This window comes from Aedes aegypti, chromosome 3, assembly GCF_002204515.2.
Source record: "Aedes aegypti strain LVP_AGWG chromosome 3, AaegL5.0 Primary Assembly, whole genome shotgun sequence".
Classification (NCBI taxonomy): domain Eukaryota; kingdom Metazoa; phylum Arthropoda; class Insecta; order Diptera; family Culicidae; genus Aedes; species Aedes aegypti.
Window position 1 is genome coordinate 149751035 of NC_035109.1, and position 20168 is coordinate 149771202.

The following is a 20168-nucleotide window of genomic DNA, read 5'->3' on the forward strand; positions in this document are numbered from 1 at the left end:
CTATCGGACGACGCAAAACCGAACCGTCCTGCTTGGGCCTCACGAAGCACTACCACCAGTCACATAGAGTGATAACTGTCGAAAAACTCGAAAAACGGTACTCAGCTGGAGGTGTCTGGGATCGAGTCTCCTTTAGATTTCCTTGACGTCCCTAAGCGTAGAATCTCCCATAGATTATCACGACATATCCAACTTTCAATCGGCTTTTAATTGTTCGAATACATGTCCCATATAATTTTGCTAACGTTAACGGGAATTTGGAACGATTTTCGATCGAAGTTGAATTCGAACGTCAAAAAGAATGGGGGAATAAAATCGTACCTGCAATATACGGCTAAAAAAGGTAACATTGACAAAGAAAATTCTCAGTCAATAACTGTAGAAGTGCTTTTAGAACACTAAGCTGATAAGCAGACTCTATTTCAGTGAGGACGTAGTACCAAGGAGAAGAAGAAGTTGGTATACCTATCACGAGTGAAAACTAATAATTTCTTTGAGTAACAGAAATCGTTTAAAGATTAGCTATATCTATGAAAAAATAGTTTGGTTCAAAATGTATAATTCATATGTTAAAAACGTTATTGATCCAACTAGACCATGGCGTTACCACTACGCCATGAGAGGACGCAGAAGTTAACCTGAATTCGATTTCAGCTCAATAATCACGTGGTCCTTTTTCGCAAAGTGCACCTCAAATCTTCACATTAATTTGTCCATCGCGCCCCAACTAGAGATCGGGGAGTCGTGAGTTCGATTCTCACTGAGAAGACATGTAACTTTTTCGCAAATATTCACATCAATTTGTCCATCTAAGCCAATTGCAAATTATATGCAATGTTTAGCTATTCGCTACTAACAATGTTTGTTACCCATCTACCTACAGCATGATCCACGCAGTTGAATGAGCCACAAATGATTCAGAAAAATGATGCAGTATTTTACCGAAATGATAGGATCACATCAAAGCCTTGTTGAATTGAAAAATAAGGATCGTGCATTCTCTTTCTCCTTGTTTTATGAATCAAAGCAACGCAAAGCAAAGACAATTTTAAAGACTGCCTCCTACTACGACTCCTGTTTGTATTACCTACAAGATCTTCGGCAACAAAGTTTTGTTCAAGGCCATCTATGTTGACGATATACTCACTTTCACGAATTGTCGTCAATGGTGTAAGAAGCTGAACGATGACCTGTCTTATGACAGACATCGATCCGGCGAAACACATACTGGGAAAGCGTGTCACGAGAAGCCAAAAGCTTTCTATCCAGCCTCCTGACACCGCCTATACAACCCCATTGAAAAATAACGAGCAAACATCTCTGGTTCCTACTGGGAAGTGGTTCCCACTGACAGCTCAATGTTTGTAAACAAATAACCGTTTGAGGAATAACAATCGATGATGGCGAAATCTTTTTCTCCGAAAAAATCTTTTCCCGCATAACAACAGCTATTCGAACAAACAAACGGTTGCAAGCTATTGGATTGCAGTACAGCAAGTCAATTTGGGTTGATGTGATTAGCTAGAAACACATTTTAGTATTGGAGGAAAAATTCCCTTATATAATAAGGCCAATGTACGTTGTTGCTCTTGAGTTTGATGCTGACCACGAGAACATGGCTGCCTAGCACCGGGTTGTTTCTATCGATCAAGAAGCGTACGTTGAGAGTATACTCGATCGGTTCGGAATGTCGAAGAGCAATCCGGTGGCTACTCCACTGAACCCGAACGACAAACTCACGAAGGAGATGCAATCAATCGACGGTGAGGTGACAAGGACTAGCGAATGAAGCAAGTTCCGTACAAGGATGATGTAGGATGTCTTATGTACCTAGCGCAGCGTACACGTCCCGACATCAGCCATGCTGTCTTCTATGCCGATTCAATGAGAATCTCGCCGAAAAGAACTGGAATGTTGTCAAGCATCTTCTGAGGTACTTGCGAAATTCTGTTTGACCTACAAGAAAGCAGCAGATCCTATGATCACCGGGTACTCCGACGCTGTTTGGGCTACGAGCAGTGATGATCAGAAGTGCATTACTGCAAAAGTCAGCAGACAGCACTATGGGCGGTTTCCATACAGACTGGCGGCCAAAAATATGTTTTCCATCTCATGTCGTATTTATGAGTTTTATGATATAAATTTGATGTTTTATTTTCAAAAACAAGTTTTCGAGACTAACTTTTGAATAGGGCCTATAGCGAAATATTAAACTTTGTTACTTATGATGCATGTAAGCCATTTATGCGATTAACGTTGTGCAAACCATTATAAATATTAAAACTTACATAAAGATGATGATTTGAATGATTTAGCGAAATTCAGTTATTTTCTGAATTAGTTTTTAGCTGTTTTCAATAGAAAATGGTTAAAAATATTGGAAAAATTCAAAAAGCCTTAAATTAAAAAAGTGCAAATTTGTGCGGCTGAATTCTTTACGATCCTTTAGTTTACATCTCAAAGTACCCTTGGAACTGAATTTAAGCCTGGGACAAAAAAGTACTCGATGTGTTAACTATAAGCTTATTCGATTTTTTAAACCGCTTTATAAAAAAAACATCATAAAAGCCACTATTTTAAAGCTTTTTTTTATTTTTTTATTGTTTCTAGGAAGCCTTTTTTGTAAGCTTTCAAATGGTGTAAAAACATTTTACGTAAGTATTATAGAAAAAAAGTTATATTCATTTGAGTAAACCATAGTTTTTGTTAATAAAAACAGGTTTTTCTCTATAGGCTCAACTTTGGCACCTCATATCTGAGTGTGCAATGCAAATCATGCCCTAATATTTTGGGGATTTCTTAGCAGACATGTTTACAATGCAATGGCGAACAAGAATTGAAATTTGGGGCACATCACTTTTTTGATTATTGGCCACCTGATAAGCCATAGTGGACAGTAGCACTATCGACAAATGAAGCCGAGTATATGGCCCTCTAGACAGTTGTTCAAGAAGCGCTTTGGTGGAAGCGCCTAAAAGCAACGTTCGATATCGATGAAGCCTTGAAGATCAATTGCGATAATAAAAATGCGTGAAAATCAATTGCGATAATCAAAAAAACTAAAAAAAAGCTAAAAACGGTGGGTACTATCCAAGGACCAAGCATATTGACATCCGTTATTATTTTATTCGGGATTCTGTGCATCGTGGTCAGGTCCGTCCCACTCGGGCTCAGATTGAGTACCACTTCTAGTACTGAATTTGGTCCCTTGGTACTGCAAAAGGTACCCAAGTTTGACATATCGCAGCACACTTTTCACGGAATTCTAGATTTTGCTCTATTACTTTATGTGCCCTAAAATTTTGGGCAGCTGCAAGGGACATGGAGGGTCTTTATTTTGTCTTTGTCGTGGTGATATAGAACATCGTTTATATCAGTACCGATAAACAACTGGTGGACTACTAGACGAAGCCGCTCCCGAAGCCGAAGATCGAACTTCAGCGAGCTGCTATGGGAATCCAAAGACAGTGAGATGAGGAGGAGTATTGAAGTAAATAACGGAGCAAACTATGACTTGTAGACTAGAATAAGATTTTATAAAGTAAACTTTACTTTAGTACCGTCCACACACGAGACAAGACGTGTTTCCTGATCCTCTGCCCAATATTTTCTTCAGGTATTTCCGCAAGGATTCTCTCACAAAAGTTTCACAAATATGATCTTGATGAATTTCCTTAGGATTTAGAATTTTTCCGAAATTTCTCGAGAAATAAGTAGGTGTTTTTTGTATCTATCTTAGGATCTTTTCCAAAATATTTGTTCGGAATTTATCACAGGATCTACTGCAAGGATTCTTTGACGCATTAAAGCTGAAATTTCATCTTGAAAATACGAATAATTTATTCGAAAATTTTCACTGAATTCTTTTAGAATTTCTTCCCATCCTACCATAACTTCTTCTTGAAATTTGACCAAAGCTAAGAATTGTTTTCAAGGGTTCCTACAGGAATTTTGAGAAAGATTGATATATGAATACTTTTGAAATTAAAATATTGATAATCCCAGTATTCTACAACAGTACTCCTCCTATAAAATTGAATATTTTTTTCCCAGCAATTCATCCATGAATTATTTCAGGATTTGCATCTAGGTACTGAACTTGCTTTAAAGATATCTCCAAAGGGATAATAAAAATCCGTTGAAGTTTCCTCGAGGATTATTATACTAATTCTAGGATTATTTTAGAAAATCTTGAAAAACTCTTGCAGATATCCATCTAGCAGTTCTCCAAGGCTCCAGGAATTTTGCTGTGGCTAATGATGTTTATGATTATCATGAGAGTAAGTGTTCACTAAGCTGAACAACTGGATTTATATCTAACATTTTACACACAAATGCATAAAAATAATGACTTCACTTACTGTGATTCGGCTGCTCCAGGGAGCTGCTGTCGGCGAGTTTGTGTTTGTTGTACTTCCGCTTGCCGTCCGGACCGTACTTCTTGTTACCCCCGACGGATAGCGATGATGGTGCGGCCTCGTCACCCGACGACAGGAACGACGGGGTGGCACTGGAAGGTAGGATGCCACAGGGCGGAGACGAACCGGTCGAGGTGAATCCTGCCTTCTGGGCGATGCTTTTACTGATCGATTTCGCCGTACAGCGAATCATTTTGTTCTGCCACTCCGGTATCCGCATGATCGCCTCGAAGTGTATGCTGTGGGAGACGTCTGCAGGGAAAAATAATGCTGTTTAGTGCTTCTGTGAAGTTTTTGACTTGGTCATGAGCATTATCTACCTTCAGGGAAACTTAACACCGGGTGGAAACAGGGGTCTAGTAGTGCCACCCTATCCGACGCCGGCATCGTGTCAGGTAGATCTCGTGGAGCAGTAGGATCTTGTCGGCCGGTACACAACGCACACGGGTGTAACGGCCACGCACAGCCACATTTCACAGTACTGTAATAATTTTGGAACATGATTAGTCTGAATAAAACTTTGAATTACTTATGAAGGTTCTTACCTAGGTCGAGCAGCCTTCTTGGAAATTGTGTGCAGATTTGCAGTCTGCAGTAGTTTCCGCTTTCGGAACCCATTCCGATGGAAGGCTCTCGTTCGACAGGAACCACCGCTTTGATCGTACGCTCCGTTATGGCCGGTGTTGCCCATTGCGATGGCATCGTAGCTGTCGTCCAACGGTTTGCTGTTACCGGGAAGAGTGCCCCGGTATCCGTTGACCGACTGCTGTGAGGGAGGTTGAGTAGACGGGATGGATGATGCATCTTCCAGCGTAACTGCTCCTTTGTTCACTTTGATTTTGTTGTGCAGTTCGTTGTGCTGCCGGATGCGATACTCGAGGTCGGAAATCTGTGCCAACAGCCAGGTCCACCGAGCTGCCACCGAAGCACGATCCTTGGCCCATCGCCACGCCGCTCGCTTGGCTCTGTGGAAGATAGAGCGGAGAGGGAAGATAGTGAAAATGGTTGAATTTGGTGTGAATAAATGTTACGAGGAGCAATAATGCACAATCTATATCGGAATCAGAGAAATACATGCAATGATTATATTTTAAATAGTTGCGTTGAACCTGTGATTGCCACCTTTTATGAAGCTGTGATCATCTTCAAACTTCTACAAACATCCGTGGACCAGTGAAAATATGAAGTTCTAAATATCAAAGTGTACAGCAAGTACAGGGGCCAAGTGGTTAAGAGTCCGCGGCTACAAAACAAAGCCATGTTGTCTGAATTCGTTTCCCGCTCGGTCCAGAATATTTTCGTAATGGAAATTTCCTTGACTTCCTTGGACATAGAGTATCATCGTACCTGCCACACGATGGAGGAAACAGCGGAGCATGTCGTGTTCGATTGCCCCCGTTTCATTGTTGTGAGAGGTCGCATGCTCACTACATGCCGAGTGCTGGAATGCAGTAACTACGGCTGTCACTCTCACATTATGTTAGAATTGCAGCGCCTATGGCCCGCCGACCAAGAGTTGGCTGCAGAGGATTAGCCCTGCCGAGGCTGGTCCCTTGTAACATTGTTGAAGTCGGCTAGGAGAAGCAGTTTGCCTAGGCTACTTCTGCTACACGTGTCGTGCTGTATGCACTGGTCCCTCCCCGAAGAAATACCTTAAGGTGGTTTCGGGGAGATAAGGGTCTGAGCCCAAGGGTCATGTCGATGCACTATACACCACTTGAGCAATTCAAAAAGAATGGCTGGTTTTAGCGGATCGTCATTGGTCTCGCATTCCCTGAGTTACTTTCTTGGGGGATCTGTTTGCAGATTTCTTTCTGGCCAAATATTCACCATGCCCTCTTCAGAATATAAGACATATAAAATAAATCCAGTTCCAATTCTAAATTCAAGACCAACAATTGAAAAGGCCTCAAGTCCAATATGTAAACAAATCGGGTTTCTGCTGATTTTGGTGTAAAACAGTCTATTCTTACTGAAACATACATCAGCCATTCAAAAATATGCATGAAACTTGAAAAAATAACATTTTTCTAAAAGGCCTCATCTTATTTCTCACTAACTAGGATATTTATCGTAAATGCGGCCTTTTTCTAAAAAGGTCTCATTTCTATATTCAACTGGAACTAGGCTTACCAGAAGAATATTTCAGAAAGGAGGACATTTTGCTTTACTGGTTTTGAAAAAGGAGGACATTTCTAAACTTTGCCAAACCTGAACAAATTTCAAATTTTTGGAAAAAAAAAATTAGGATAATGAAAAACACTGATAATTACATCATTTGTTAGAGAAACAAAATATATTCATTGAAAAAGGTATCAAGAAAACCTGGAAAGTGATTCTTACTGAAAAAAAAAAGTTGTTGATTTGCCTATGGCGACAAAGCACTTTGATAAATATAACAATAATAATAACAAAACAAACCTGAATTTTCTACTTTTTTTCAACATAAAACTTAAATTGAGGACAACCTGATTCCTTAAAACGTTTTTTGTATTCCAAATATTAGTTGAATGCATAAATAACTGCATTCGTGCTTTTCATTTCAAGTATCTATTTTTCAAGATAAAATGAAGAGTGGTAATTTGGTAGACAAATGTGTCAAATTTTGATGGTTGTTAGATGGTTGGTGGTTAGATGGTAAATAATTTATCCACATAATAATTTTATTGGAAATCCCAAGAGCATTCAAATCTTACAACATGTCAAGTATTGTACAGCAACCGAAGCCTTGAAGATATCCTATTTAAGGCTCTTCCATCAACAGTGCGCATCGTACCTTCGTGCTGTGCGTACACGAATTCTCTCTGCTCTTGGAAGTTTTCTTAAAAACTACCTAAAGCAATAAAACAGTACTTTTCAGTGCTACAAAAACAGTACTTTTCAGTGCTAAAATTAAAAACGGTACTTTTCAGTGCTACTTAAACAGTACTTTTCAGTACTATTTTTTCTACTATTGATCCCTTTACGATCCTTGTTTGGACCCGTGCCTTCGATTTTTCGTTGGACCCGTTGGCGAAAGCTAGCGGTGGTAATCCTTCTTGGACACCGTCTTGGGAAAAAACCTTTCGAAGGTCACGTCTTCTTTCGTTTATTAATTAAACATGGTATCAACAACTAACAAAAGGAAGGGTGAATCTCTGAATTCACTACTTCCTTCCAAAAAAGTGGGTTTTAAAACTGTCACTACACGTGGCAAGAATGGAAGAAAGGACGTTTCCCCGGAATGCGAACTTTCTTCCAAGGGTGAAATGAATAATTGTATCGAAATGAGCAATCAGTTCGATGCTCTAGACAAATTTTCCGAACACCAAATCGAAGCAGCCTCTAGCCCAGGCTCTTTGATTCAAGTGAGGAAGCAAAGAGTGCCGCCTATCGTGGTCAGTTGTTCCGAATTTGGGGGATTTAGGCAGGAGATCTTGAACTCCATTAGGGGAATCAAGGTTTCCTTCCAAATCGCAAAAAAAGGTGACTGTCGCGTTTTGCCGGAAACTCTTAAAGATCGTGAGCTTCTTCTCAAACATCTTGAAGAGAAGAAGCACAAATTTTTTACTTATGACGACAAAACTGAACGTTTGTTCAAAGTTGTCTTGAAAGGTCTCTCAAGTGACTATAAATCACCTGAAGAGATCAAAAATGGAATAAATGATTTACTTGGATTTTCCCCAGTCCAAGTAATCATTATGAAAAAGAGAACCCAATCTGGCATTGTTCGGAAAGGGCTTTCTCAAGAATTTTATTTAGTTCACTTTAACAAAAAAGAACTAAATAATATTAAAGCTTTAGAAAAAGCAAAACTTTTGTTTGATGTCCGTGTGACATGGGAACATTTCCAGAAACCTGGAGGAAATTACCAGAACCCCACTCAGTGCCGTCGGTGCCAAAAGTGGGGTCATGGTACAAAAAATTGTCGCATGGATGCTAAATGCATGATTTGCGGAGGTTCTTCTCACGCCAAAGACGTCTGTCCAGTGAAGGAAGATACCACCAAATTCATATGTTGTAATTGCGGGGCTAACCATAAGTCCAATTTTTGGAATTGTCCTTCACGCAAAAAGGTCATTGAGGCTCGTGCCAGGCAGATGAAAGATAATATCCGTTACGATAACGGTCGTTTCCGGAATTTGCCTGGTAGAGTATCGAACAATGCTCATTTTTCAGTTAACGATCGCTTGATCATGAATCATACCCATCAGGAAGATCATAATCATGCTCATTCACAAACTAATTTTATTCCGTCGGGTAGCCGTTCGAATCTTTCTATTTCGAATGTATCTACCCACGGTAAATCCTTTGCCGATATCGTAGCAGGAAATTCGAACTCCTCCCCTGTTCGATCCATGGGTACCCATTCTACTTGTTTCAAATCAAATGGAAAAAACCCTACCGCCACAGGTAACTCCGCTTCTTCGTCTACCGGAAATTCCAATGGGAAATCACATGACATGTCTGCCTCTGATTTTAATTTTCTAACTGAACAATTGAATCTAATGATTGATGCAATGTTCAAAGCCACCACTATGACTGAAGCAGTCCAAGTAGGTATAAAATTTACAAATCAAATTGTTATTGGATTACGTTTTTCTAATGGATCCAAATAATAATTTAAATATTTTAAATTGGAATGCTCGTTCTCTGAATGGTAAAGAGGACGAGCTGTTTAATTTTCTTACGGTTAATAACGTGCATATAGCAGTTATTACCGAAACGTATTTAAAACCTGGATCTAAACTCAAAAGAGATCCTAACTTTTTTGTTTATCGTAATGATCGACTTGATGGGGCATGTGGGGGAGTTGCAATCATCATTCATAGGCGTATAAAACATCAACTGTTTTCATCATTTGAAACTAAAGTTTTTGAAACTTTAGGTGTTTCTGTTGAAACACAGTTTGGTAAATATACTTTCATAGCTGCCTATTTGCCTTTTCAATGCTCTGGGCAGCAAGTTAATTTGCTCCAAACTGACTTGCGTAAATTGACTCGCAATAAGTCAAAATTTTTTGTCATTGGTGACTTTAATGCCAAACATCGGTCATGGAATAATTCTCAAAGTAATTCCAACGGCAGAATTTTATTTGATGAGTGCTCTTCAGGATATTTCTCAATTCAATACCCTGATAGCCCCACATGTTTTTCCTCTTCTAGAAATCCATCAACGATTGATTTGGTCTTAACCGACTCTAGTCATCTTTGTAGCCAAATGATTACTCATGCTGATTTTGATTCTGATCATGTCCCTGTTACATTTCAAATATCCCAAGAAGCGATTCTCAATCCTATCAGCTCCACTTTCAATTATTTACGAGCCGACTGGAATATATATAAAACGTATGTTGACTCCAATCTTGATGTTAACATTTCTTTAGAAACTAAACTTGATATTGACAATGCTCTTGAAACTTTAACAAATTCCATTGTTGAAGCCCGGAGCATTGCAATTCCAAAATGTGAAGTAAAATTTGAATCCGTGATTATAGACGATGATCTTAAACTCTTGATCCGTCTTAAAAACGTGAGGAGAAGGCAATTTCAACGCACTCGCGATCCTGTTATGAAAATTATATGGCAGGATTTGCAGAAAGAAATCAAGAAACGTTTTGCTCAATTAAGAAACAAAAATTTTGAAAATAAAATTTCTCAATTGGACCCTGGCTCTAAGCCCTTTTGGAAATTATCGAAAATCTTGAAAAAACCTCAGAAGCCAATACCGGCATTGAAAGAGGAAAACAAATTATTACTAACTAATTGCGAAAAAGCTCAAAAACTTGCTATGCAGTTTGAAAGTGCGCACAATTTTAATTTAGGACTTACTAGTCCAATTGAAAATGAAGTTACTCAGGAGTTCGAAAATATTCTCAATCAAGAGAACGTTTTCGAAAATGCCTGGGAGACTGATTTGGAAGAAGTGAGAACTATTATTAAAAAATTCAAAAACATGAAAGCTCCTGGCGATGATGGAATTTTCTACATCCTCATCAAGAAACTTCCAGAAAGTAGCTTATCATTTTTAGTTGATATATTTAACAAATGTTTTCAATTAGCATATTTTCCTGACAAATGGAAAAATGCTAAGGTTGTTCCAATTTTAAAACCAGACAAAAATCCTGCAGAAGCTTCTAGCTATCGTCCAATCAGTTTGCTTTCCTCCATCAGTAAACTTTTTGAAAAGGTTATTTTGAACAGAATGATGGCCCACATCAACGAAAATTCAATTTTTGCCAATGAACAGTTCGGATTTCGCCATGGACATTCGACCACTCATCAACTTTTACGTGTAACAAATTTGATCCGTTCCAACAAATCTGAAGGCTACTCTACTGGTCTTGCTCTTCTAGACATAGAAAAAGCATTCGACAGTGTTTGGCATGAAGGTTTGATCGTAAAATTGAAAAACTTTAATTTTCCAACATACATTGTTAAAATAATTCAAAGTTATCTGTCAAATCGTACACTTCAGGTTAATTATCAAAACTCCAGATCTGAAAGACTTCCTGTAAGAGCTGGTGTTCCTCAAGGCAGCATTTTGGGACCAATATTATACAATATTTTCACATCTGACTTACCTGAGTTACCTCAAGGATGTCAAAAATCTTTATTTGCGGATGACACAGGCCTCTCCGCCAAAGGACGAAGCCTGCGTGTCATCTGTAGTCGATTGCAAAAAAGTTTGGATATTTTTTCTTCATACTTGCAAAAATGGAAGATTTCTCCTAATGCTTCCAAAACTCAACTTATAATATTCCCACATAAACCAAAAGCTCTTTATTTGAAACCTTCAAGTAGACATGTTGTCACGATGAGAGGGGTTCCAATAAATTGGTCAGATGAAGTTAAGTATCTAGGGCTCATGCTAGATAAGAATTTAAGTTTCAAAAATCACATTGAGGGCATTCAAGCCAAATGTAATAAATATGTAAAATGTCTCTATCCCCTTATTAATAGAAAATCAAAACTTTGTCTTAAGAACAAGCTTTTGATATTCAAACAAATTTTCAGGCCAGCCATGTTGTATGCTGTACCAATATGGACTAGCTGTTGTAATACCAGGAAGAAAGCTCTGCAGAGAATTCAAAATAAAATTTTGAAAATGATTCTGAGGCTTCCTCCCTGGTATAGTACCAATGAGTTACATAGAATATCCAATGTTGAAACATTGGAACAAATGTCAAATGCAATCATTAATATTTTCAGGCAAAAATCGTTACAATCTTCTATTGCCACGATTAATGCGTTATATGTTTAGGTTAAGTTAGGTTAAGTATATGAAAAACTTTTTTTTTTCTCTTATAAGCAGGTGAAATCAACTCACCTGTAAATAAAAACTGAACTGCTACGGCAAATGAAATGTAATATGTTGTTAACAAAATGTTAATTAAATCTTAAATTTGTTTTACCAAATTAGGATGATAGTGTTGTCAAATAACACAGAACACCTAGATATAAGAAATGAATGTAATGTTTGGAATGATACTAATAAAGAAATTAAAAAAAAAAAAAAAAAAAAAAAAAAAAAAAAAAAAAAAAAAAAAAGGCTCTTCCAACATTATCTAGAAAAGAAATCAAAATCCTGTTCCATACTAAAATCTTAGAAAATGTACATTTAAAAAATTTGGAAGAGAAAATTTAAATTTCGCAAACGTGTGAATAAAATGTTGAAAATTGTAATAACTCAACATTGAGCTCAAAGTAAAAAAATCTTCATCCTTATTCAAGACCAATGAACAGTTAGAGATTCTATCAAATAAGTTATCACAGAACTGAAGGATATGAAATTTAATACTCGATTAATTTGAAAAAGGAGGACATTTTCAGCCCAAAGGAGGACGGCAGGACACATGATCGAAAAGGAGGACATGTCCTCCCAAAGGATACCATCTGGTAAGCCTAATTGGAACCGAGTTGAGGCCTATTAAACAAACATCCAAATTGCAATTTAGATTGCGAAAAACGTTCCAAATTCACTAGCCAGATGCAAGTTATACTACAGCCGCTCCGCTATTTATATTATTTTACCCAGCGATTGTCTCAATGGTGAACATTATCAACTTTCCCGTCGGGTTTCTGTAGAGTGATGTATGTTGTATCATACTACCTAATAATACCTGTGTCAGCCTGTCTGTACTTCATTTGGTTATAATTGCATGAAAAATAAAGTTCAATTGAAATATCAATTTAATTGAACTAATATTTCCATACGATTTCTAGACGACACAGTCGCGTAGAACATACATTATGTTCATGGATGACGATGATTGAATAAATCACATATTTAATTGACCGCATGAATCTTTTCTTGCTGCAGACATTCCCTACCTAGGTACCTTACTTTACCACTTAACACTCTTCTACACTTCAATTTTCTCATTCTATCATCAATTTTTAATGATTTAAAAAGGCCACATCTAAGGATGGTGAAAATATAAGCCACAACTAGAAGGCCTCAACACATTTTAGAGTAAACAAAACTGGCCTCATCAGCGTCGGCCGGCGTCTATGGGCACAAATCAAAAGGGCTGCATATTAAATTTGTTTTACCAAATTAGGATGATAGTGTTGTCTAATAACACAGAACACCTAGATATAAGAAATAATGAATGTAATGTTTGGAATGATACTAATAAAGAAATTAAAAAAAAGGGCTGCATAGCTTTTGGTGAAATAAAAGCCTCATTAGCTTTTGGTGAAATAAAAGCCTCAGCCATCTTTTCAATTGTTAGTCTTGAATTATTCCAGTGTTCTGTTTAAATGTTTTGGAGAGATCTTGGAATCAGCTACACCCGAAGACACGTTTGAATCTAACAACCCCCCCTCTCTCTCTGTGGTGCTTTTTCCATTACCTATCTAATACAGGGTGTCGACTCAAAATTCCTTGATTTTCCCTGACCTTCCAGTTAGGCTGATACAAATATTAAATTTCTTTTATGTCCGAGACCACTTGGAAGGTACGAGGGGGGGGATAAAAATAAATAAGGAACAAAAAAATTAAAATGAAAAAAAGTTAATTTTTCGAAATTTTTATTTTTAATGATAATTGTTGAACTTTTTTTAGTCGTCCTCTGGATCATTATTTTACTTGTTTTTTACTTTGAAAATTGAAAAAAACCTAAATGATGTCAAAAAATGATGAATCTTTTTTTTTTCTCCCCTACAGAACATTCGGATTTTCGCAGGGGGGGGGGGGGGGGGGGGGGGGGGGTGACATAGAAGAAAATTAATATTTGTATCAGCCTTATTTTTCAAAGTAATTCCAGACCAATGTATTTATTTATTTTTAAACCGAAATAAGTACGATTTTTGAAGATACATTTTCGGCTATTTGCATAAATTAAAGTTTTAGGCCGTACGAATAAACTGAACAACAATTTTACTTTACTCAAGTTGTCTTACAAACTTTCTCGAGCGTTTTTTTTCAAGGTTATATTCCATAAAATGAAATAAACGTATTTATCCAGTTTTTTCTAGATGGAAACCGGAGGCGTAACCAGTAGTGCTGGTATCACATTTTGGGTGGTATCGCAATGGCCATTGATAGAATTGATGCCCATTTCAAATAATTAATCTATTCGAAGTGGACATTAATACTATTGGTGACGATCAGTTTGCCTTTTGCTAACCAGAATGATCCGTAGCCACTCTTACTATTAGCTAGCTAGACACAACGTTGGGGCTCAGATAGCCGTAGCGGTAAACGCGCAGCTATTCAGCAAGACCATGCTGAGGGTCGTGGGTTCGAATCCCACCGGTCGAGGATCTTTTCGGGTTGGAAATTTTCTCGACTTCCCAGGGCATAGAGTATCTTCGTACCTGCCACACGATATACGCATGCAAAAATGGTCATTGGCATAATAAGCTCTCAGTTAAATAACTGTGGAAGTGCTCATAAGAACTTTAAGCTGAGAAGCAGGCTCTGTCCCAGTGGGGACGTAACGTCAGAAAGAAGACACATCGTTATCATGTACGACGTAGGGAATATTACTCTGAGGAAAATGACTAGTAGATTCACTGAGTAGAAATAAGTAGCGACAATCTTATTTTAATATGGTTTTTACATTGCCATAATAAGAAATACCTCTTTTGTAACAACGGTATAAATAATCTAATTCCAGCTTCATTTTCGCAAAATTTACAAGTAGAAAGTAGGCGTTGTGAAGCATTGCATTTGCCACCGAAAAGTGAATCTTGTAGGAGACTAATATATGTTAAAGCCTAAGGTAACTTGGCACTTAATTATACACTATTAAACTTACTTACTTAGACGCTGAGATCGATCATTAGGGTATACTTGCTAGTTTCGAGAAATTGTTGAACAGACAAGGAAAGTTTTCTTTAAGAATATATGAACGTAATGACCAATAAATACTTTTAACAACAAAAAAATGAAATTAACTAGAACTACTACTAAACAGCCAAATTTTGTTAAGACTTGACGTCAATTGACATTTAAGACTCTAATCTTACGTAAAATACCAGAGTAATCAGAAAAGCGCTTAAATGACAAATTATTCTAAACCATTTCGACTAGACAGTATTAGTAATGACACTACTACAATACTATTTAAAACAAATTCTGATGGAGCTGCTGATTTTCACAATGCTTCCTTTTCCCAGAAGCAAGGGAATATGGGTATTTTTCAAAAACTACCACGTCACCGATAAACAAAAACACAGGCGTAATCAATGAAATGTATTGTTTTGCATGAGGTAAAGTTTCGTCTTCTACAAATTTGCGTTTTTTGAATAGTTAATTTATCGGTAGGGGAAAAGTTTGAGTGCAGTGAATAGACAATCAAGCTATAAGTTTAGCGCTATATTTTCTTGCATTGTGTACATTTCGTCAGTTTCGTCCAGATCGCGAATCTTTCTAGAACTATTAGTTGAAATATCTAAAAGAACATCCACCCACTATTCATAGGAAATTCAGAGAGATTGTGAAATTATATTAACAAATCTCTGCACTGTGTATCTAATGTTAGCCAATACTTTCACAAAAAGGCCAATCCATTACATGGCCCATGACTTGTTCCTTGAGAAATTCTTGATCTGGTGAAACTCGTGTTGAATCCAAGAAAAGATTTTTTTAACAGAAACGATTTCTCCAAATCTATGTTATTGCTCTCCTATGAAGCTGACTAACACTTTTCACATACCGTATTCCGGGGTAACATTGATCTTTTTTTTTTTTGATATTTCTTGAAAAATTTATTTGAAAATGTATATGTTGCAAATTTTATATTTTTAAAACAAGTACTGACACCCAATGCTCGCGTCTACATACTGTATTTTGTTTTCTGAAAGTTTTAAGCATGTTTAAAAAATGTTTTAAGTGATTTTTTTATTTAGCTGCTATGGGGTAAGATCACCCATGAAAACAACGTTAGGTAATATTGAAAATATAATTACTTACTAAAAGCATGGTCCCTGAAGCCGAATATGAAGGTCAAACTCTTACAAGTCATTTACTTTTAAAAGTTTTAGAGTTATTTCAAAATTAAAAACACCTTGAATTGTGAAATACGCTTAAAGGTAGGCAATTTTCTAAGGAATTACTGCATTCTTTATAGTAATTCGTGAATTATGCTTAACTGAACACAGAGCGTTAATGATTAATCATAAATTTAATCATGATTAATGATTAATGATTATGAATAATCAAAAATGTTAATCATTAATCACAAAAAAATAAAAGCTAATCATTATAATTAATCATAATCATTGAAATTTTATGTTTAAATCATTAATCATTAATCATAATCATAAAGATTGCTTATTTCATTCAGTAATCATAATCTTAATCATAAGTCAAACATTTAATCAATCATCAATCAATCATTGAACAAAATTTAACAAATTTTACAAAATTGCCTTCTAATGCAAAAATAAATTTTGCATTTTTATGTCTTATGACAAGAACAGTGATAGTTTATGCCCAAGGAAGTTCCAAATCCAATTGCTTTGTATCCGCGGACGTTACCATAAGACTAAAACGACCCTTAAATATTTCCTCCATATAAGACGGTGCATTTTCTCAGTTGTATTTGATCCGAATCGGAAGATCCGGTTGGAAGCTTGTGAGTGGTACACACTACCAACAAATAATGTGATTTACGTCTTTTGCGAGCCGAATGACGTAAATTTATGTCGAATTTTGAATACGTTAGTGTCTGATTCGGGAAATGTCGGTCAAAGTTCCACCGTTAACGTATCCTTTAACATGTAAAATTACATGTTTTGTTCAATACATTTTCAAGGGCACGTTTTTGTGTCGTTACATCACTTACATCATGTGTCATTCAGTCATAAACAGAATCACGTCCACAGTAATTTTCATTATTTTTAAGAGTGTACCATTCTACATGAAGGTTTGTTAGTTATAGGGGCAGATCACTAAATTTCTACCTAGCACTAGTTTTCTATCCGTTCATAAGATTTGTGTATACTTTGTATGAAATTCCGAAAATTGTCGCAACGAGTGTTTGATCCGTTGAAACTGTTGCATGCTCCTTTGAGGACAAGCGACGAAATCCGGATCAATTGTGTCCGGTTCGCGTTTTTTCGAAAAAAAAAACGAAAACAAAGTACGCGGGTGAAAAAACAAATAAAAAAAATCGACGCGTCAGTAGTTTTTGGTCCGTTGAATCTGTTGCATGCTCCTTTGTGGGCGAGCGACGCAATTCGGATCGTGTCCGTTTCGCATAGTAACCACACTATCGGTATCGATCATTCGTGTCTAGGTTCTATATTTAAAAATATATCTTTATCGTTTACCAAAACGAATCCTTTCCCATATCCAAACTCCCAGTGTTTTCTTGTGGAAGTGCAGAGGACTCCTCGGCTTCCATAAAGCAACGTTCCTCTTATTCCCAAATTGACCTGCATTCAGACGCAGCCAGCGCCGGAATTGTTTGTTATAATAATGAGAACACCAATACTTACACATTGAAGATGCTACTGATCCTGAGTAGCATCTGTTGGTTCCCTGTGTAAGTACAGCTGTTCTTGCAATAACGGAGTAGCAACTGCGGGCGGTCAAATGCGCCAATTTTCGGAGTCATGAGCATGAGGACTCCGAAAATTGGCGCAACATTTTTGAGATCAAAAATTATTCTTTTTCCCATAGGGTCGATGTACCAATAGCCGCATAGCTAAGAACAAAAAATCGTATAAAATCGAAAAATAACACTAGCGTCATTATTTTTACATCATCTGAAAGCTTTTTATCTTGGTTTTGCGGGAAAAATATGAAAACTACGAAAACTCAAATGTATGTATTTATTATCGCGTGTGCCACTATAGGAATACATGTGCCTATAGTAGCACTATTTCTAATTCCTGTTCCTATAGTAGCACTAGCATCACGGCGTTGGCAAAATACTTATCAAAATCGTATTTTTACAAAACTTTTATATTTTTCCTACACAGTGTGGATCAAAAGCTTTCGTTTGATGTAAAAAAGTTGTTATTTCATCAAGTATTTTGTATAATAAAAAATAGTTTCTCTCAGTAGTGCTACTATAGGAACAATAGGTTAACTATAGGCGCAAGGGAGCTCAAATTTTAAGCAAAACTAAATATTTCGATCATTTTTTGAACAAAATCAAACTGTGTATCAATGGTACTTAGATTAATAGCTCCTGCCCTTCATGTCAAAAAATATTTTGAAAAGATTTATAGCTAAACGGCCGTAAAAAGCCACTAGTGCGACTATAGGGGACTGTCCACTAAGGGAACACCGACCCTAGTAGGTTGTTTTTCTGTCAATAGCTCATCGCTGTTTTTGTTCACGTTGGATGTTTTCAATCTAACATCGCCTGCAAATATCCACTGAATGTAGCAGATCATTAAGTTAATCTTGATTAAACATTTGATGATAATAAAAAATAAACCATACTTGAAGCTTTTCAATTTGAATTGTTCTCTTTAATAATGAGTAATGGCTCATTCGTTGCATAGGCCAAGGCGTGTAAGTAGCATCCATTTATTACGTAGCGTCAAAAATTTGATTTTTTGAACCTCGGGGAAAGCCCTCCTCTCTCCGTAATGCTTTTTGTATAAACATTTTCAAAATTTTGTTTGAGGCTCATGCGATGCGAGCCTACCCCCTCCCCCTTCGAGCATAACGTAATTTGTGGACGGTGGCTTAGGGAGATGCCATTTAATCATTACTTCTATAAATAATCATTAATTAATGGTAAAACATGCAAAGGCTAATGATTAAATGCCCGAAAGTATGCACTAAACGTCTTGAAGTATGCAACAAACAAGTTATACATTACATAATTTTTTGCCTTGATTAGCAATAAATCTGATATAAAATCTTTTGAACTTTGTTTCAGCAAATTTTTAATCTCAATCCGTTTCTACTGTAATTTAGATTCAAATCAAGCAAGGGCGGAAATTTCTTTAAAACATTGTTTGAAACAATATTTTCCAGTTTTTCATAAAGATCTCGTCAGGAAATTTCTAGCAAATGTTCAAACTGATTTTACCCAACATTTCTCCAAGAATTGAATTGTTTTTAGCTTGTTCAAAAGATCACATTTTTCCAAGTATATCAAGTATATCGAAAAAGATTTCAATGCGTAAACTCAAAGACATTTCAGTTTACATAATGACAACTCGCTCGAAGCAAAATTTTTCGGAGGTAATTCAAAAGTGATTCCCATATTAATATCAAACGCGTTATTAAAATAGTTTCAGGACACGGACAATTTTGAAATTTTGGGTTTTGGTTCAAACTTCGACGTAGATTCAGAATATACAAAAAAAAAAAAAAACTGGATACTCCTAAACAAGCAAATTTTCCCGAAAAAAATATATCTAATACTTCAATAATTCCCTAGAGAATGAATTCAATGACTTGGTTTGAAAAATTCATGAAGTTCAATATATGGAAAGCTAGGTTTCAAAACTGCCAATATAGTGCTTCACTTTCACTTTGGAGTATGAATAAATAATTAATTCTCGCGTTGAGTATCATACAGGCGTATCTGCAGTGATCGATTTCTCTCCGTCGATTTTCTCTTTGCAATAATACGAGAAAATCAAAAAAAATCGTAACATTTTCGATGTAGCAAGACGAAGGACGATGAGTACTTTTTACTGAACCAAAAATAGCAATCGAAAACAGTCACCCGGCCGAGAAATAAGTCAAAGAGAAAATCGATGAAGAGAAATCGATCATTGCAGTTACGCCCTTATGATACTGAACGCGAGAATTGAATTTTAACACGTCACTTTACCAAAAAAAAAATACTAATAATCACTAGAAAGGCGAGCAAATACCATTAATACCCATCCATTGTATGGAAATCCGAAAATTGGCACAAAATTCTTGTTGGTCGAAAATTAGAGTTTTTCCCCTGATTATAATATTATAATCACAAGATAAGCAACATATTAGAGTTTGTTCGCCTTACTAATGAGTTTTTCAACACTCTTCTTTCTTTTATGAAATGAAGTGTTAAAGTTCAATTACCAATATTTTGAATACTTTCTCCAGGAAATCGACAAACCTTAACAACTCGGCATCCTTCTTTATCAATAACGCTTGAAACATATGTTTAAAACTTGATAATTTATGAAGTTGGATGTGTCGCAAGCTACGCTTCACAAAGCTAATATATTGACCTCTACCTCCAGGTTACTGGCTCTTGAACCAGAGCAATTAATCTTGATTTGTAATTGAACACTGTGATCAATTTGCCATAACAAAGTTCAAAAGATTTTTATATAGGGTTGTTTGTTAATCATG

The 20168-nt window shown here is 36.6% G+C and overlaps 1 protein-coding gene across 1 annotated transcript in view; it reads right to left on the minus strand.

The window, feature by feature from the left end:
- Positions 1-20168, minus strand: part of LOC5567603 — a 92885-nt gene that overhangs the window by 29302 nt on the left and 43415 nt on the right. The window contains exons 3-5 of the mRNA XM_001657531.2: positions 4964-5383; positions 4739-4899; positions 4362-4670 (exon numbers count right to left, since the gene is read on the minus strand). Coding sequence (XP_001657581.2) covers positions 4362-4670; positions 4739-4899; positions 4964-5383 — 890 coding nt within the window. The remainder of the gene's footprint in view (positions 1-4361; positions 4671-4738; positions 4900-4963; positions 5384-20168) is intronic.